The sequence below is a fragment of the Rhynchophorus ferrugineus genome, unplaced genomic scaffold (assembly GCF_030347505.1).
Source record: "Rhynchophorus ferrugineus isolate W39M unplaced genomic scaffold, kcgeb_rfMv2 rfM3, whole genome shotgun sequence".
NCBI lineage: Eukaryota > Metazoa > Arthropoda > Insecta > Coleoptera > Curculionidae > Rhynchophorus > Rhynchophorus ferrugineus.
Genome location: NW_027472582.1, coordinates 9412019 through 9430046, shown reverse-complemented (window position 1 = coordinate 9430046; position 18028 = coordinate 9412019). Strand labels below are relative to the sequence as shown.

At 34.2% G+C, this 18028-nt stretch overlaps 1 protein-coding gene across 2 annotated transcripts in view; it reads left to right on the top strand.

Moving 5' to 3' along the window:
* LOC143192631 (protein O-mannosyl-transferase TMTC1) overlaps nucleotides 1–18028 on the top strand; it is a 666349-nt gene that overhangs the window by 569967 nt on the left and 78354 nt on the right. For both annotated transcript variants that reach the window (XM_076398096.1, XM_076398095.1), the window contains exon 7: nucleotides 17789–17978. In XM_076398096.1, coding sequence (XP_076254211.1) covers nucleotides 17789–17978 — 190 coding nt within the window. The remainder of the gene's footprint in view (nucleotides 1–17788; nucleotides 17979–18028) is intronic.

The window sequence follows — 18028 nt, the reverse complement described above, 5'->3', positions numbered from 1 at the left end:
TCTTTCAAACACTCAAATTATAAGTTGGAGGTATTCGTTTTCAATCGATAATCCTTTTGAAGACATTTCGAGAATAAGTCAACTGTTTGAAAGCGATATAATAAATGTTCCGTACTTTTTAACTTATAAACTATCCTAAGAAGATCTGAACAAACGTCATCAAGATGCTTAATGTTGCAATTTGTAAACTTATCTTAAAACTAGACAATATTTTCCTTTTTATTTAATTCTAGTTAAAAAGGGACACAATGTTGTCTGATAAGTTCGAAGGTGTAACCGAACTAGCCTGCCAAGTCGTCCGGTTGTCGGTTGTCGGTTGTCAAACGCATGCAAAATTATTCAAAATAAATAACTAAAAGTTATAAACCAGCAAACGTTATTATAATGCTTTGCTTGTTGTAAACGTTGGAATAACAATTCATTATCAAAATATTTATAAATAGTTTGGTTTGGGTTTTGGGATAGTAGATTGGAAATTAACAACTTAATTACTCTTTTAAATGAAACTTTCTGAATATGATACGATCCCATGCTGCCAATTTCTAAGACAGGGTAAATAAGAGTGGAAAGAACTAAAGGTGAGTATATAATTAATATATAATCACTGAAAGAAATGTTATTGTAGAGTATAAAAGATGTATGTGCACAGACATGTGCCTAATTGTTCAGGCAGACAGGAGCATTTCGTTAAAATGCATCAGGATTAATTAACGAAAATGGAGTGATTAATAAGTTTATAAAGAAAGATGTATACATGCATTAACAGAACAAACTAAGGAGATATACAGTGATATCAAAATGTCTTTATAAGGAAACACTGTTCCGAAAAACGCAAAAACTAAGCTTAGAAGCTAAATATGCTCTGTAATGAAATATATTACTTAGATATATAATTGCTAATTAGGTGGATAATTGTTATGAATGAATAATTGTTAATTAGGTTAATTAGGCCTCCAGGGGATACAACTACAAACGTCCCTAGAACTCTTCTTTCCTTCGATGGTGTGTTTACTTGACGTCATCTTAGTACCACTGTATTTCTATTTCTTCTGCTACTACCTGTGTACACCATTTTTGATAAAATTAATCACTGAATTCTGTCTAATGCATTTAACATATCTCATGTCTTACGAGATGATCCAAATCGAAGGCGTTATGGTTGACAATGCTTCCTTCCACATATCCAAACAGTTTTTTATGTATTTTATTGTATTTTATTTATCATTCTCAACCAGCAATATATCTGCAATTAACTATTAACAAATATAATGACCAACAAAACCCAAGTGAATGCTATCAATTTTTGTCTTTACACTTTTTTTGTTACTGTCGGCCATCTTGCCACAATGAACCATTTTAAAACATTCAAGTTTCTTATGTTATTTTATGCCTTTAATTGAATTCTTTTTAAGATAATTTCTGGAAATCCCATTAAACCTCCCCGAGGATTAACGTTACACAATTTAAACCCTATGCCTTGTAAAAGTGTATGAAATGATGTTTTGCATCCCTCAAAAAACTACACGTCCCTAATTCTTTTATGTATACTTTCCAGGGACACAATTTTCTCTAAAATGATTTTATTAAATTATGTTTATATCGATAAAATAGTTTATGTACTTACTGTTCTTACACATTTCGCATACTTGGTCTCGAATAGAGCCAATATCAAATTCGTTAAGATTCGTCACCCACTTTGACGGGTTTTCTTGGGTGAATCCAACGCATTATTCTTCATTTTGTAAGCGATGTTATTCACAGTACCCACAGTAATATTTAGCACGCCAGCAACCCGCTAAAAAACATTTTCAATAAAATTCTAAGGACTTATATTATTTAACATCATCAATAATTACCTCTCTAACGGAATTTACCGACAAAAAGGGCCCTCCGTCATCTCGTTCCTTTTCGAAATACCCTATTAAAGCCGCAATCAATTTGTGACCCTGAATATGTATTGTTGACCTTTCCGTTATCAAATTATATTTGATAACAGTATTTTTGTTTAATTGTTTTATTTACATTAGAATTTTTTTGTATCTCGAAGCCAAACTGAAGCAAAACCCGGAGTTGATTGGTGTGCTGGTTGGTGACGTCACAATTTTTGATGACGTATGTTAAAAATTTCTTTGGATAGACTATATAAGTCTAACCAAGTATTCTAATTACATTTGACTGAAACAGCATTATCACCGTCAGGAAATCAAAAACCGTTTTATCGACGTACTGTTATTTATCTCCTTTCCGTTTTCCTCCCCTCTCGCCCTTTCCATCTGCGAATGTGTCGGGAGGACGTTCCCTCGGGATCGCCGTGACATTTTTTTAAATGGCCCCGTTACGGAATCCGATTTAAAACGAACCGAATTACAAATTAAAAAGGTGATCCCGTTTAATTTCGGAGCTCCGCTTAAAATTCGATTGTGCCACGCTTGGAAAAAAGTTTTTCACTTTGCGCTAACGACGGGGGTGGGAGAGTTGTACCATCTATGGACATGGGGAGCAATATAAACTGGTCTGGTGTTTATATGTTTCCATGAACAAGACATTTTTTTAATGTCCATTATTCCTAGCGGTTCAACAATCTTCCCTATGAACATTAGGTGTTCTTTATGTTTATTATTTATTATTTCACTTCAGTAAGTGATCAACTCAGAGTTATAGTCATAGAGAAATAGAGATTTAACTTCATAGGAAATTTTGGCGAAATGCTTCGCGACCTCCAACATTTAGATGTTGCTACCTTTAACATATTACTTCTTTTATTCGCTATGCGCCGGTTTGTGATTGGTTCATTTCGTTCTATGGTTTGTTTATTTTGCACGTCATTTTCAATGTGCCTTATATAGAGAACACTGTGGTTAGCTTTTTATAACGTTTATACATTAAATTATTATTTTATTTTATTAGTATATACAAGTCGGTAACAACGAACAATTTCGTGATGGTGAAAATAATACCACGAGCCCAAAATGTGTACAAATGGAAGTGGATCAAAATCAAAATTATAGAGAAGGTAAATTGTAGGAGTCAATCACATTTCTATTCATAATTGTTACCATTAATTTCTAAACTGTCTTACTATATTTCGAGTACCTATTTCCATCGTTCCAGGCCCACAACCAGGGTGTTCGAAGCAAGTATCATCGACATTTGACCAAATTCCAGAGGGTAATGGTAAAGTTTGTATTCATTCAGCCAGTATCCCCCTTTCTGCTCATTCTTACTGTTAACTACGTGAGTCTATAACTTCAGTCTAGATGTTCCTATAAGAGCAAACAAAGTTTTACGTTGTACCGTAGTGTATATCTCAGGTTATTTAGTAAAACTTTTTAAAAAAGAACTTAAGTTTGATTTTTGTTTACATATAATTATGAATAAATCAGTAAACCCAAAAATTGAGACTGATTTGATAGAGGCAAGACAATATCTCGTGCCCCAGACTCTAACAAAATTGTTTTATTATGCTGTCAGTAGGTCTTTGAGCTATGTCCTATTTTATTCAGCGATTTTGCCACGTCGATAATATAACACAATTTTTGTCAAATGTTTAAAAAAACGGATAAAATATTAAAAGTACTAACGGAGAGATGGAAGAGATAATTTTGGTTTGCAATGCACCAAAGTGGTTTGCTTATGGTTTTATATACATGTATATAATATATATATTTTATAAATATATTTATTTTTATATTATATTTATATTTTGTCGATAAATTTACATTGTAAATTTATATTTATTGTTATAGATTATATTTATATTTATTTATTTTTAAGATTATATGTACACAGGCAATTTTTCGATTTTCCATATGCCTATCAATTAATGTGGCACTCATCTTCCCATCTATTGGATATTCCCCATTAGTCGTAATCAATCCTCAATCTTTTATTGCGAACATTCAACGTTTCTGCCGACTGGTTATGAGTTTGGTTTGGCTCTTCATCCAAACTCTTACAGTTTCGCATCTTTTTCGGTCTACCAGAAAGTTGTTTGTTTTGCACATCGAAATCACCACTTTTGAATTTTCGAAACCACGTCTCACCTATTTTTAAGGTTAGAGTATGCTCAATGATGTTTTTCTTTTGAGTGAATAAGAAAAGTGCGTGCCTCAAATGCATGTTTGCAGGCACGAAACTTGATATTTATGAAGAGATCTAATTCTGTCACGGTGTTACTTTCGCAAAATATAACATGTATATCTTTGAAGCTTGATGTCAGTAGAATAAAATGACATATGTATCCAATTATAATATTGCATATATAATTCTAGCGATATCTAAAGTAAATTAAAAAGCTATTCAAACTTCATAACTTATTAATTAACATATTTTCCATAATTTTCTACAACTAGCTACCATGTTTTTGGCGATACCGTGTCACAAGAATGATCTTGGTTTGGCAGCGACTTAATTATCGATCTTTTCTCGCACTTTTCCAGCATTTCGAAACCTTGTGTCAGCCAAGCCATGGCGTATCTATCTGAAGATGTAGTAATTAGATGGCGATTTGTCTGCTGAGTATATATATATATATATATATATATATATATATATATATATATATATATATATATATATATATATATAATATTAACTTATTAAATTGCGGTCGAACTGGATGATCACTAATATTTATTCATTCCCACAAACATACAAATGTATGAATGAAAAAACCTAACCAGTAACACAATATTGCGGCAATAAACACGGCGGAAAAGTTGTCATTCATTCCGCCGCACGACCAGCTGAGGGAGGACCGAGGGCGTCCGGAAAAAAAAGTCGACGAACCTTTTAAGCGACAAAAGCGCAAACTGTAAATCTTACACGAAAAGCCGCCCCCGTCGCCACTACTCTTACATATCAAAACTCATAGAACGTAATACCGTAAAAAGTATGAGAAATAGAGCCGTCTACATAATATTATACGCGAACGGCACGAGGGTAAATCCCGTAACCCCGAAAACAAAAAGTCCGCCCCACTTCATTATCCGCCATTATTCTCGAAACAAAGGCCGGGGGAAAAAACCCCGGACACGTCCCCACCCTCCTCTTCTGCCCCCGAGCCCCCCTCTTACCGTAGATTTTTCTTTTTACATATTTCCAGTTTGTTTTCGTTTAACAGTAAAGAACGGCTCCGAGCCCGAACTGAAGCTCCGCGATATTGTAGGCCCCCATTAGGCAGCGCAGTTTCTCTTCGAGACTATAAAAAATTACCCACGGAGTTATCTTTTTAACGGAACGTACCATGACGAAACGAAATTTTACTATACATTATTCATTTGTGTGTTTTACTTCGGTTGTACTCCTTAAATCGTTACAGTTTGATCGCTTTTTTTTGTTTCTGATACATCAGGGCGTCAAAGAAGTATTTTTCGAACTAGTGGTCGCTTAACGATCCATAATTTATTGAGTTATTCATGTTTTCTTCATAGTAGGGTAAACAGAATAAGTTAAAAATCATATATTATGCTACTAAAACTTGTTTTAACAACATTCTCAACATAATATCAGAAATATATATGATATATAATGTTCACTTTTTAACGATTTAAAAACTAAAAGGGTATTTATAACCGTTGAATGTTAGACAAAAAACAGAGCAGATTAGACTCAAAGTCAAGCAACTACCAATCTCTTCTCCTATAATCCGATCCAATTCCGAAAATTAACACACCAGAACAGCTCGAGGAAGCCGTACTCAAGCTAACTCGCGATATTCAGTCTGCTCACGAATCAGCCACAGTCAAAATTTCATCACAATCCCAGCCGTGGAAAAACAACCTTCCCGCTTCTCTTAAACGTGAAATTCGCATCAAAAACGGTTTATGCAGATTAACTAGATTCACCCTTTATGCTGCAGACAAAAGGGAGGCGAACAGAGCATACAAGAGGGTAAGGGCGGCCGTCTTGACTTGGCGAACAATGAAATGGAACTCATTTCTCGCGGACCAAAGGCTGGATGGCCCCCTTCCTTCTGGCGTGTCTCCCCCCCCCCCCTGAAGTCAACGGTCACAGGAAATTTCGCAGTCACTGACCAAGAAAAAGTCGAGCTCCTTGCAGAGACCTACGAAGCTCAAATGAAATACCTCCCACCCGCACAGAACACTAAAGCTAAAGACATTGACACTGTCATCAAAGAATTCAACTCCGTCAAAGGACCAGTAACCCCAGCCTTTCTTCTCAACCATTTCGTGTCTCCAAAGTCTCTACAGATTATGATCGGCAAACTTCAAACCAGAAAATCTCCAGGTATCGATGGAATATCGATTACCCAGTTAAAATGCTCCCGCATAAGCAGCTCGCAGAACTGCATCTGATTACAGACCTTCTCAGCGCCATTTCGAAGCTTGCCGAGAGGGCAATACTCTACGCTCTCAACTCTTTCACAAAGGAAAACAACATCATTCCAGATGAACAATTCGGCTTTCGCGCTCACCACTCATCCGTCCGTCAGGCTACCCGTCTGGCCGCACATATCCATCATGCTCTTGACCAACGCAAAAAGCTTGGAACAGTTCTTCTGGACCTAACCAAAGCCTTCGACAAGGTCTGGCACGACGGATTGATCGCAAAGTGCGTGCGGTTACGCCTCCCAGAAGACCTAACCGCTCTCATCAAGTCCTATCTCTCGGACAGATCTTTCCAGGTCAAGATCAGGCAATCACTTTCCAGTCGTAAACAAATCGATGCTGGCGTACCTCAAGGTTCCCCGCTGGCCCCAGCCTTATTTAACTTCTTTATTTCAGATCTGCCGAGAAAAGAGCACATTGACGTCGCGTTTTACGCTCACGACACTGCTTTCTTCACGGCCGCTAGGTTCGAAATTACAATTCATGAACGTTTACAGAAGCAGCTCGATCATGCGGTCAAGTGGTTCAAATTCTGGATGTTGCAAATCAACCCCCTGAAAACCCAGGCCATCATTTTCCATAAGAAGCGTTACGCACTGCGAGCCTCGCAACTTAAGATCGACTCCGCAATAATTCCATGGCTGGATAACGTCACGTATCTAGGTCTTCACTTCGACTGGCGGTTCGGTTGGCATTCCCAAATCCAGAAAGCAATCCAAAAAGGTTCGGGGATAGCAAACCTGCTATCTTTTCTGATCTGCCCTTCTAGCAGACTTCCCATCTCCATCAAATGCTTATTTTACAAGATGTTAATTCGGTCCGTACTCCTCTACGGATCTAATGTCTACTTCAAGTTCGTTACACCCAACCAGGTCAAACGGCTTCAAGTTTTCCAAAATAAGCTCCTCAGAAGAATATTAAACGCTCCATGGTTTGTCAGAAATAATCAAATTCATAGGGAAACTGACACTCCAGAAATCAAGCACTTCATATCTCAATCATTCCACGAACAACAACTCAGCTTAAGTTCTTCTAAAAACGCGCTTGTTCGCGAGCTGGTCGACATGCTGGGAGCTTAGCACCGCGTCACCGCCAAGTTCCCCCTCTTTTCCATGCTGAAACGACCTCATCCGTCGCTACAGTCATAACTTTTGCCCCCATACAACAGTACCCAGTTGTATGTTAACTCAGGTTTGCGAATCAATAGAATCGCCGGGCCCTCGTTCCCAATAACGGCTGCCCGATCAGCGGGTGCCATATCCCCAAATTTAATGCAGTAGCAGTAGTGATCCACAGGGGTCAACTGTGAGGCGGTTTCGGTTTAGTGTATTGGTAAGCCCAGAGGCAGTCCCACATAACCCCGTCCAACTTGTCACTCCAGGGCAAGTCTCCGCGACCAGGTATGCGTCATGCATTCCACCGCCTGGTTTTTAGGCCAGAACAAAAAAAACTCAAAGTCAAGCAACGCTTTCGAAGAAGTTAAACTGGCAAAAATGTATAGTACCAAATGGCCGGAGAAAACCGACGCACCCGGTATACAGACAACAAATTTTTAACGTTACCTCTTTTTTGCCGTTCATAAGAACTTATTATCAATTAACGATAATGAAAATTTGTCGTCCGGATGAGTTATATTTAGCACAAAGAAACGTTCGCTTTTAAAAAAGGGTTAATATAATTTAGCTGTATATCAAAAGAGAGGGGTACGCATCCTTTTTGATTTCGACGCCCATTGATCGAAGCTAATTATGTTTCGGGAGAAATTTATTAGGGAAAAACGTCGAAATTATTTACGTAGGCGCGCTCTCGCTTTTATCTACTTAATAAAATGACTAAGCCTAATTTGCTTCAACGCCTTAATTAAAGCCGAAAAAGCGATGATCACGAGGATTGGTACTAGAGTTAACAACCATATAATTATTCTACTGAGGTTTTTTGTTGAAGATTTTTTTGTTAAAATGATTTAAATATCCATGAAAGTTGGAGAGAGGGAGAGAGTGAGCGAGGGAGAAAGAATTTAATTAAACTGCTCCTGTAAATGCGTATGTGCAAAAAAACTACCAATAGCTTGTGACAGATACAAAGTTGCACATAAAGTATACTCTGTTGCAGCTCGTACAGGAAATTCTGACGTACCCAACGTACTCAGCAGACATATCGCCATCTAATTACTACATCTTCAGATCGATACGCCACGGCTTGGCTGACACAAGGTTTCGAAATGCTGGAAAAGTGCGAGAAAAGATCGATAATTAAGTCGCTGCCAAACCAAGATCGTTCTTGTGACACGGTATCGCCAAAAACATGGTAGATAGTTGTAGAAAATTATGGAAAATATGATTAATTAATAAGTTATGAAGTTTGAATAGCTTTTTAATTTACTTTAGATGTCGCTAGACTTATATATGCAATATTATAATTGGATACATATGTCATTTTATTCTACTGACATCAAGCTTCAAAGATATACATGTTATATTTTGCGAAAGTAACACCGTGACAGAATTATATCTCTTCATAAATATCAAGTTTCGTGCCTGCAAACATGCATTTGAGGCACGCACTTTTCTTATTCAATCAAAAGAAAAACATCATTGACCATATTCTAACCTTAAAAACACGCGAGACGTGGTTTCAAAAATTCAAAAGTGGTGATTTCGATGTGCAAAACAAACAACTTTCTGGTAGACCGAAAAAGATTGAAGATGCGAAACTGTAAGAGTTTGGATGAAGAGCCAAACCACATTCATAACCAGTCGGCAGAAACGTTGAATGTTCGCAATAAAAGATTGACGATTGATTACGACTACTGGGGAATATCCAAAAGATGGGAAGATGAGTGCCACATTAATTGACAGGCATATGGAAAATCGAAAAATTGCCTGTGAAATACTGATTTAAACGTATGACCACAAATCATTTTTGCATTGAATACCGATGTATGATGAAAAATTGATTTACTACACTCCAAGACCAAATGATTTTGGTCGTAAGACAATGCTCTGTGTTCGGTGGAACAAGAGTGGCATGTGTATTACAAAGTGTTGAAGCATGGTGAAACAGTTAATAGTGGTCGCTAGCGATAATCAAAGTGAACCATGTAATAATTCGAAAATGTCTAGAATGGATCCGAAGACACGTTAAAGTGATTATAGAGCGATAACGCACCATCTCATAAAATAAAACCGCTCAAGGAAGCGTTGCAAGTACTTACATTGGACATATTATCGCACCCCCCTACTCTCCAGACCTTGCTCCGCCCGACTATCAACATTTCGCATCAAAAGGACATGCGCTTGCAAAGCAGCACTTCGCCAATTTCGAGGAAGTTAGAAAACGGCTCGATGAATGATTTACTCAATGGACAAATATTTTTTTGGGATGGCATTCATAAATTGCGTGAAAGATTGGCAAGATATATGGAATCAAACGGCCAATGCTTTGAATAAATACATTTTACCATTTTCGTTTTTTTTATTAATCTCTCAGAACTTCAACAATCTGCCCGTGGGCAATAAATATTATTACATGATTTCCGTTATATAATATAAATAGCGTTGGGAACTATCGATTAGCTTTTAATCTAAAAAGTCAATAGTCGCAAAACAGTCAAAGCAGTCAAAAAAACTAGCGACTGAAAATAATAATTACTATTGGATGCACGGTTCGATAAAAATAATTACTGAATACTATTAACATGCAATGAATAATTTCATTTTAAACGAAGTAGAAATACTTTTATATATGAATGTTCTGTGGATATGTAAAAAGGAATGGATTTTTTCTATGGAATGGAATAATACCCCAAAAATGTTTTATCGTATTCTAATATGTTAATTGCTACTTTATATACTAAAATAAAATATAGACTAGATAAATAATATACTATAATCATAGAGTAATAGCGATGAAACTCAATAGGGGATCCTGACGCAAAGTTCGCTTTGCCGAATATCCAGAGGGAGCCATAATGGGCCATTCAAGTAATTTGATTGGTCAATTTAAATCTCTATTATAGGCACATGTAAGAAAAATATTTTACTACGAAGACATTTGATTGACTCATTAGTAATGTTTGGCACGTGACCAATGAAATTTAAATAAAAAACAATTTTTTTCTGAAATATAATGTGTAAAAATAAATAAATAAATATAAATATAATCCATAACAATAAATGTAAATTTATAATGTAAATTTATCTACAAAATATAAATATAATATAAAAATAAATGTATTTATAAAATATAAATATTATATACATGTATTTAAAACCATAAGCCAAAAACTTTGGTGCATTGCAAATCAAAATTATCTCTTCCGTCTCTCCGTTAATACTTTTAATATTTCATCCGAAAGATCATTATGGAATGTATAAATGAAGCGCTTTAAATTTACTTTTTTTTTAACATTTGACAAAAAGTTTGTTGTATTATCGATGTGGAAAAATCGTTGAGTAAAATAAGACGTAGCTCAAAGATCTACTGACAGTATAATAAAAGAATTTTATTAGAGTCCGGGGCACGAGATATTGTCTATAAAATCAGTCTCAATTTCTGAGTCTACTGATTTATTCATAATTGTATGTAAACAAAAATCACACTTAATTTCTTTTTTAAAAAGTTTTACTAAATAACCTGAGATGTACACTACGGTACAACGTAAAACTTTGTTTGCTCTTATAGGAACATCTGGGCTGAAGTTATAGAGTGAAGTAATTTACAGTAAGAATGAGCAGAAAGAAGAATACCGGCTGAATTAATACAAAGTTTAGCATTACCTTCTGGAGTTTGTTCAAATATCGATGATACTTGCTTCGAATACCTTGGTTGTGGGCCTGGAATGATGGAAATAAGCACTACAAATATAGTAAGACAGTTTAAAAATTAATGGTAACAATTATGAATAGAAATGTGACTGACTCCTTCAATTTACCTTCTATATAATTTTGATTTTGATCCACTTCCATTTGTACATATTCTGGGCTCGTGGTATTATTTTCACCATCACTAAATTGTTCATAAGTACTTAAAGGAAAGTTTAAATGTATCACAAAAATGTCTCACATAGTAACGATTATAAATCTGTTTCATGTTTAACATTATAAAAAACTAATCTCACTCCACACTGATCTCAATATAGGGCACATTGAAAATGGCGTACAAAATAAACAAACTATAGAACGAAATTAACCAATCAGATTCCGTCACCGCTCTTAGCATAGCGAATAAAACAAATAATATGTTAAATGTAGCGACATCTACATCTTGGACGTCGCGAAATATTTCGCCAAAATTTCTTATGAAGAAATACAATACAAAAATATAGACAATACAATAGAACTTAAACAAAACCTAAAAACTAAAGATGTACAATAACCATAAATTCTAAATAAAAATTAACATACACCTAATCATAGAAAACAAAGTAATGACATCATGACAATTAAAAATAATCGCGCAATAACTACTAGAGCTTTTTTAAATAAAGTAAAGGCTTTATTTATTATTGAACGGAAATATTTTTTAACAAAAATCCAGAGAGTAATGGAAATATTATCCATTATTGCCATAAAAACAGTCAAAAGTGTTTTACTATTTATGATTCACAATTTCTTTTTACCCTAATATATTAACAATCCTGAAAAATATCGTTCCAAGAATGCTGCTATATTAATATACAATATATTATTATTTACAAACAAACTACCAAAAGAAATCATATCAACTATAGTTATTACAAAAAATGTAAGTATAAATTGGGTATATTTGGTCAAGGTCGCGGCTAGGACGACAGAGCCAGAACGTTAAAAATAAGTCTAATGAAACAAGTAGAACCAAAAATACTAACTAAAAGTACACGACTGAAACAGCCGATAGTAAAGAGTAACAAGATCAGTCGGACCGAAAATAGCGACTGAAAACAATCGACTGAAACAGTCATTGGTAAAAAATAGTAAAATCAGTCGAATCAAAAATAGCGACTGAAACAGTCGGTAGTAAAATGTAGACAATTACTAAAGACTCGATAGTTGCCAACACTAAATATAATGATCCTGACATGTAGAAGATCACTTCAGTAAATGATCTGCTGTACAACCTATAATATAAATATTATTGTAGATAATATTCTATCATTTTCTTGAAAATTATATAATTTTTTTTCCGACATTTTTTTAACACTGACAGGGCCATTGCAATTTTGTTAGTTTTGTAACAAATTGATAAAGACTAACAACATAATGTGGCGTTTACGGAACGAGCTGAATCAGAAACAAAAAAAATGGAAACCAGATATCGATTAAATTCCCCGAAATCTAACATTATTCAGTTCTTTCGTCCTTGTCGTCGCCACCGTCATCAGCCCGTCGCATTCGTTTAAATATTTGTCGGAATTTGCCATCTGACGAAAAACAAATTCAAAATTAAATCATCCTCTAGGCGCACGTCCGTCCCCGTCTCCCGCGCCCCCTGTCCCCCTCGGGCCGCCATCCGTCCCGCTTTGTTGTCGACGATTCGAGATGAAAAAGATATCAATTATTCATCAGAATATTTTACTAGTAAATTGTCGAGAGCCGGAATATTTAGGATAAACAGGGAATATTTCCTAGCGCGCGCATTGTATGCGAAAGAAATCGTATTTGGGGCGGGCAAATCGGCCGGTTCACCGTTTGCGGAAACTGTTTAAGCCTTATTGAATTTATTTGTATGTAATTTGCAACTAATCGTGCCGATAACATTCCGTCTAGACGGATATTTGCGTTTTAATATTCGCGGGAGTTAAACCGAAATGTTTGGGAATCGAAAAATATAGTTAGCCTTGCGATGGAGATAATAAACATGATGACTAAAATAAAGAATCTCAAAAATACTAATTTATAATTCGTAATATTACATCAAACACCAATCAGCAACGCTCCCAAATGTTAACGCCACTTAGCGTTTTCTACCAATCATTTGTGACACGTTTGGATTTTATTTCGATTATTCATTCATCTTATATGTCAGTAAAAAAATTGGTTTGTCCTACCAACGAAAAGAAAGATAAACGAAAAAATTGAACTAGGATATAACAAGGCAAATAGCTATTCGTAACATGATTCGTAAAAAAATGTGTAGAAGTCAGTGAATATTCCAGACGCACTAACTTGGATATGCGGTAGAATATTAAAAAATAATTAATATACCATCAATATTAGACTTGCCAATATAGTTAATAAATCAAAGTAGGAATTCCAAAAAGTACCTAATAATAGCACACAGTGAAAATAGTATTATTTAAATCAAGTACCCTATATTTGCCAATACAATTCAAAATTATATCGGCGGCAAACCTACTGAAACATTTTACGATGATTATTTGAAGAATTTATTCCTAAACCTTCATTAGATCTGTTTAACGAAAGGCATAACCGCTATTGTATGAAGTTACCTTGTAATATTTAGGCAAATAAAATGGGTAAATCGTAATTACGAAATTTATTTTAATAATGGCCTTACAAACTTATAAGCACGTGTAACTCCAGTACTCCATTAAGTACTTCACAAAATCACAAAAACTGCATCTCTGCTTAATTCCTTTTACTTTACCTAACTTCAAAGACAACATTTGGGTTCATATATCTTTTGTATATATGTATTATTTGAAATATTTGAAACTTTTGTTTGAGCATAACCCACACACGCCAGGCTGTAAAAACATAATAAAATTACATTGTTCAATAATATGTGTATCACTTGCCCTTAACTGAAATATAGAAAAACGTACTGGCTAATTGGAAGAAAATCACAATTATCAGTATAAAATAAATTGCTATTATATAAGCAAATACTGAAACCTATATGAACATACTGAGTTCAATTATGCGGATGTTCTTCAAAGAGTAACAAAAATAAAATACAAATTTTACAAAACAAAGTTCTGAGAGGTATTGTGGGTGCACCCAAATACTATAGGATTCCACTAGAAAACTCAGTTCATATTAAAAAGAAACGATAAGAAATTAACATTACTGTAAAAATAATGTATTGGGTACTTGAAAGAAATTCCAAACTATTTACATACAAAAAACTGCTTCTGTATAAACAAACCTTGAAAGCCGCTTGGACTTATAATAAATTCTACTCTAAGGTTATGCCAGAAAAAGCAACATACAAGTGATCCAGTGTTTCCAGAAAACGGCACTAAGGAATATCATTGGTGCACCGTTTTAGTACCAAAACAGAGACCTCCAACGAGACCTTCAAATCGCCAGGTTATCCATATCCTGAACAAATCAAATTAACTTTGATATAGTTAAGTTATAGACAAAATGCAAAACACATTAGAACCAAAATAAAACAACTACACCGGTTAATCGGAAAATACTCTCAACTTGATCTAAAATCAAAGAGGTTAATCTAAGAGACAATTATATAGCCAATTTGGACCCATGGGGTGCAAATATGAGGTTGTACTAAAAATTCAAATCAACTAGTCATACAACGCTGTCAAAACAAGGTTCTTGGATTGATTACCTATGCCTATCTCTACGTAACCAACGAAGAACTGCACGATGACCTGGAAATCAATTAGATTTGCGAAGTTATACAAGATTTTACCTTGAAACATGAAAGAAGATTACTAAATCATACTAATGTGAAAGCAATACAACTGCTGCACAGCGCGCAGGATGTCAGGAGATTGAATACGAACTTATATAAAGTGTACACCTTTAGTGTAAACTATAGCTATACGTTATTATTTGTTATATAGTGTATATATATATATATATATATATATATATATATATATATTGATATGTATATATATATATATATATATATATATATATATATATATATATATATATATATATATATTGATATGTATATATATATATATATATATATATATATATATATATATATATATATATTGATATGTATATATATATATATATATATATATATATATTGATATGTATATATATATATATATATATATATATATATATATATATATATATATATATATATATATATATATATATATTGATATGTATATATATATATATATATATATATATATTGATATATATATATATATATATATATATTTATATTATAGAATTAATCCAAGCACAAATGAAAAGTAGTAATACATTAATTGTTTAATTAAGATTGTATTAAGCGTATCTAAAAAAAATTTTATAAAAAAATTATCTATAGAAAAGATAAGATTTTAACAGGGGATCAAAAGACCTGTAATGGTTTCTTTCAATTAATAATTTAAAGAAATTTATAAATTATTCCTACGCCATCACCTCAATAGCAACCGATAGAAACTGCAGATTTCGCTCCAACCAAACCACAATCGGCTCCCGTGCTTCCCCGATCACCCGCCCTCGCCCATTCAACAAAACCTCCCCAACCCCCCGCCCGACCATAAATAATGCAACGGTTCTCGTCGGCGCAAAGACAAAACAACTAAAAAATGTACATACCCAATGCGAACGGTTCGCATTTAAATACGTGCCGGCCTCTCGACATACAAAGAAACTGATTACAAATATTCGGCCCGGAAGAGAGGAATAGGACGGCGCGTCGTTGAGGGTGGACGGGCGATGCGGTCGGAAGACGGCCGGAGGGGTGCAGAGGAGGAGGGGGTGTCGTCGTGTTACGTAAGCGTTGTTGGTTGTTTGTAAGCGACGCATATTTTCTACACAAAGCTCCGAGAGAAATTGATTTAGAGGGAATGTCGTCAGGTGAGGGATCGGGGGTGGTGGAGGCTCCGTGATGGAAATTTCGTTGTTATTCGGCATTTTTATTACCCTTTATTGAATCCTATAGAATTGAAAGACTCAAAAAGATTTTAAGAAATTTGGAAATATAACCTTCAGGGTATATATAACACTTCCAATAAAGCAAGTTACTTGTATTCTGTGCAAAGTAATTATACAAGTTTTACAAAATGGATATAATAGACTTTGAAACTTGAAATAAATATAATTATACAAAATCATGATTATTCGACTCCTACTGCTACTCCTACAAGCTATGTCATAACATATTGTCTCCAAAAGATTTTAAAAAATATATAGCAAGAAGGTCAACATAATAATAAAGGAAATAATCATTCATACAACCAAAAGTACAATCTTAATTATAAATTACGTTATTACTTCTTTTAATTTGTATTTGTATCACTTCAGAAACAAGATGAGTGCAGGATAAACACATCAGTATATACATACAAAATCTAAATTAAAATTGACCAACCTAAGCTAATAAAAACCCTTATACATTATACAAATTCTTTGCATTATGCATGTCCTAAGTGATAAAATTAGGCTTCCATCTTTTAGCCATAATTCAAAATTGACATAGACACGTTTCGAACTTTTAAGACATATTTTTTAGTCTCTAACAATAGAAGATTAGTTCCGCGATAACAACTTTCTCATCTTGTCTATCAACTCTAAATGTCATACCCTATCAAACACCTTAAAGCATCCAAACCAAACTGAAAATCTGCTATATTTATATTGGGTTTAACTGTAATATCTCAAATAACTTAGATATGATATGTAACAGCGTTATGGAGAGATCTACAAGGCACGACTTGCTCTGCTAGTTTGTCAGGTTTTTTAAGCATAATAATTTGTGCTAGCTTAAAACATCCCCCAATATGCTTCTCTCTCAAACACGCATTAAATATGTCTATCAACATGATATAATGGTATAAATAATAATACAGGTTCAATATATAAAATCTTTTTTGAGATTGAAATTGTTAATTTGCGTAACAACTTCTGCTGGAGAAACCATCCTTATAGCTATTTGAGCTCATAATATTTGGATATTGTTTAATTGAAGTACATTCATTATATATTGCATAAATAATTCAGCTTTTTTATCGCTGCATCTAACAAAATATTAATTGAATGTAAAAAATAGGAATCCTAAAGTTTGTTTTTGTTAAAAGATTACAGATGATTTACAAAGATAGGGAAGCTGTGTGTGAACATGTGTGTGAACATGTGTGTGAACATGTTCCAAAACAGCATGAAAATTGCATAAAAACAGTTATTAAACTGATATTTAATGGTTGGCCCTAATATGTGTACGAATAATGTTTGCACTGTCGAACTGCTTCAAGCTATGGCATATATTCGAACTATCAAGATCAGACTCACTATCATCGGTGTAGTTTTTCGCAATAATTTTACATAATTATTTAAATGAGACAAAATAAGAAGCAGTAAGCATTGTGATTTTTTTCTGTCTTTCGAGGGAACGTTTCAATAGCATTCTAAAATAGTATGCTGCATGCGATTATTGAAGCTTCGTAACACAATACTAACATGTATAATTCACTTCATTAATTATATTATTATAATGAGTCTTATGTTATAATTACTGTCATACTATAGAAGTAATGCTACTGTTTTCTTTTACAGATTCTTGACCTTCTGCTATTTGTCGGCTTTCAACCTGTGGTTGATATTATGTCCAGTCACATTATCCCACGATTGGCAGATGGGTTCGGTACCGCTCGTGACCTCTCTCAGTGATGCGAGAAATGTCGTAACCTGTTTCTTTTTCGGGATAGTTTTCCTTTTGACCATCAAAAGTATCATTGATTTTGAGGTAAGTTCTGTATAATATACATACTTATTTCTTAATAATAAAAAGCTGAA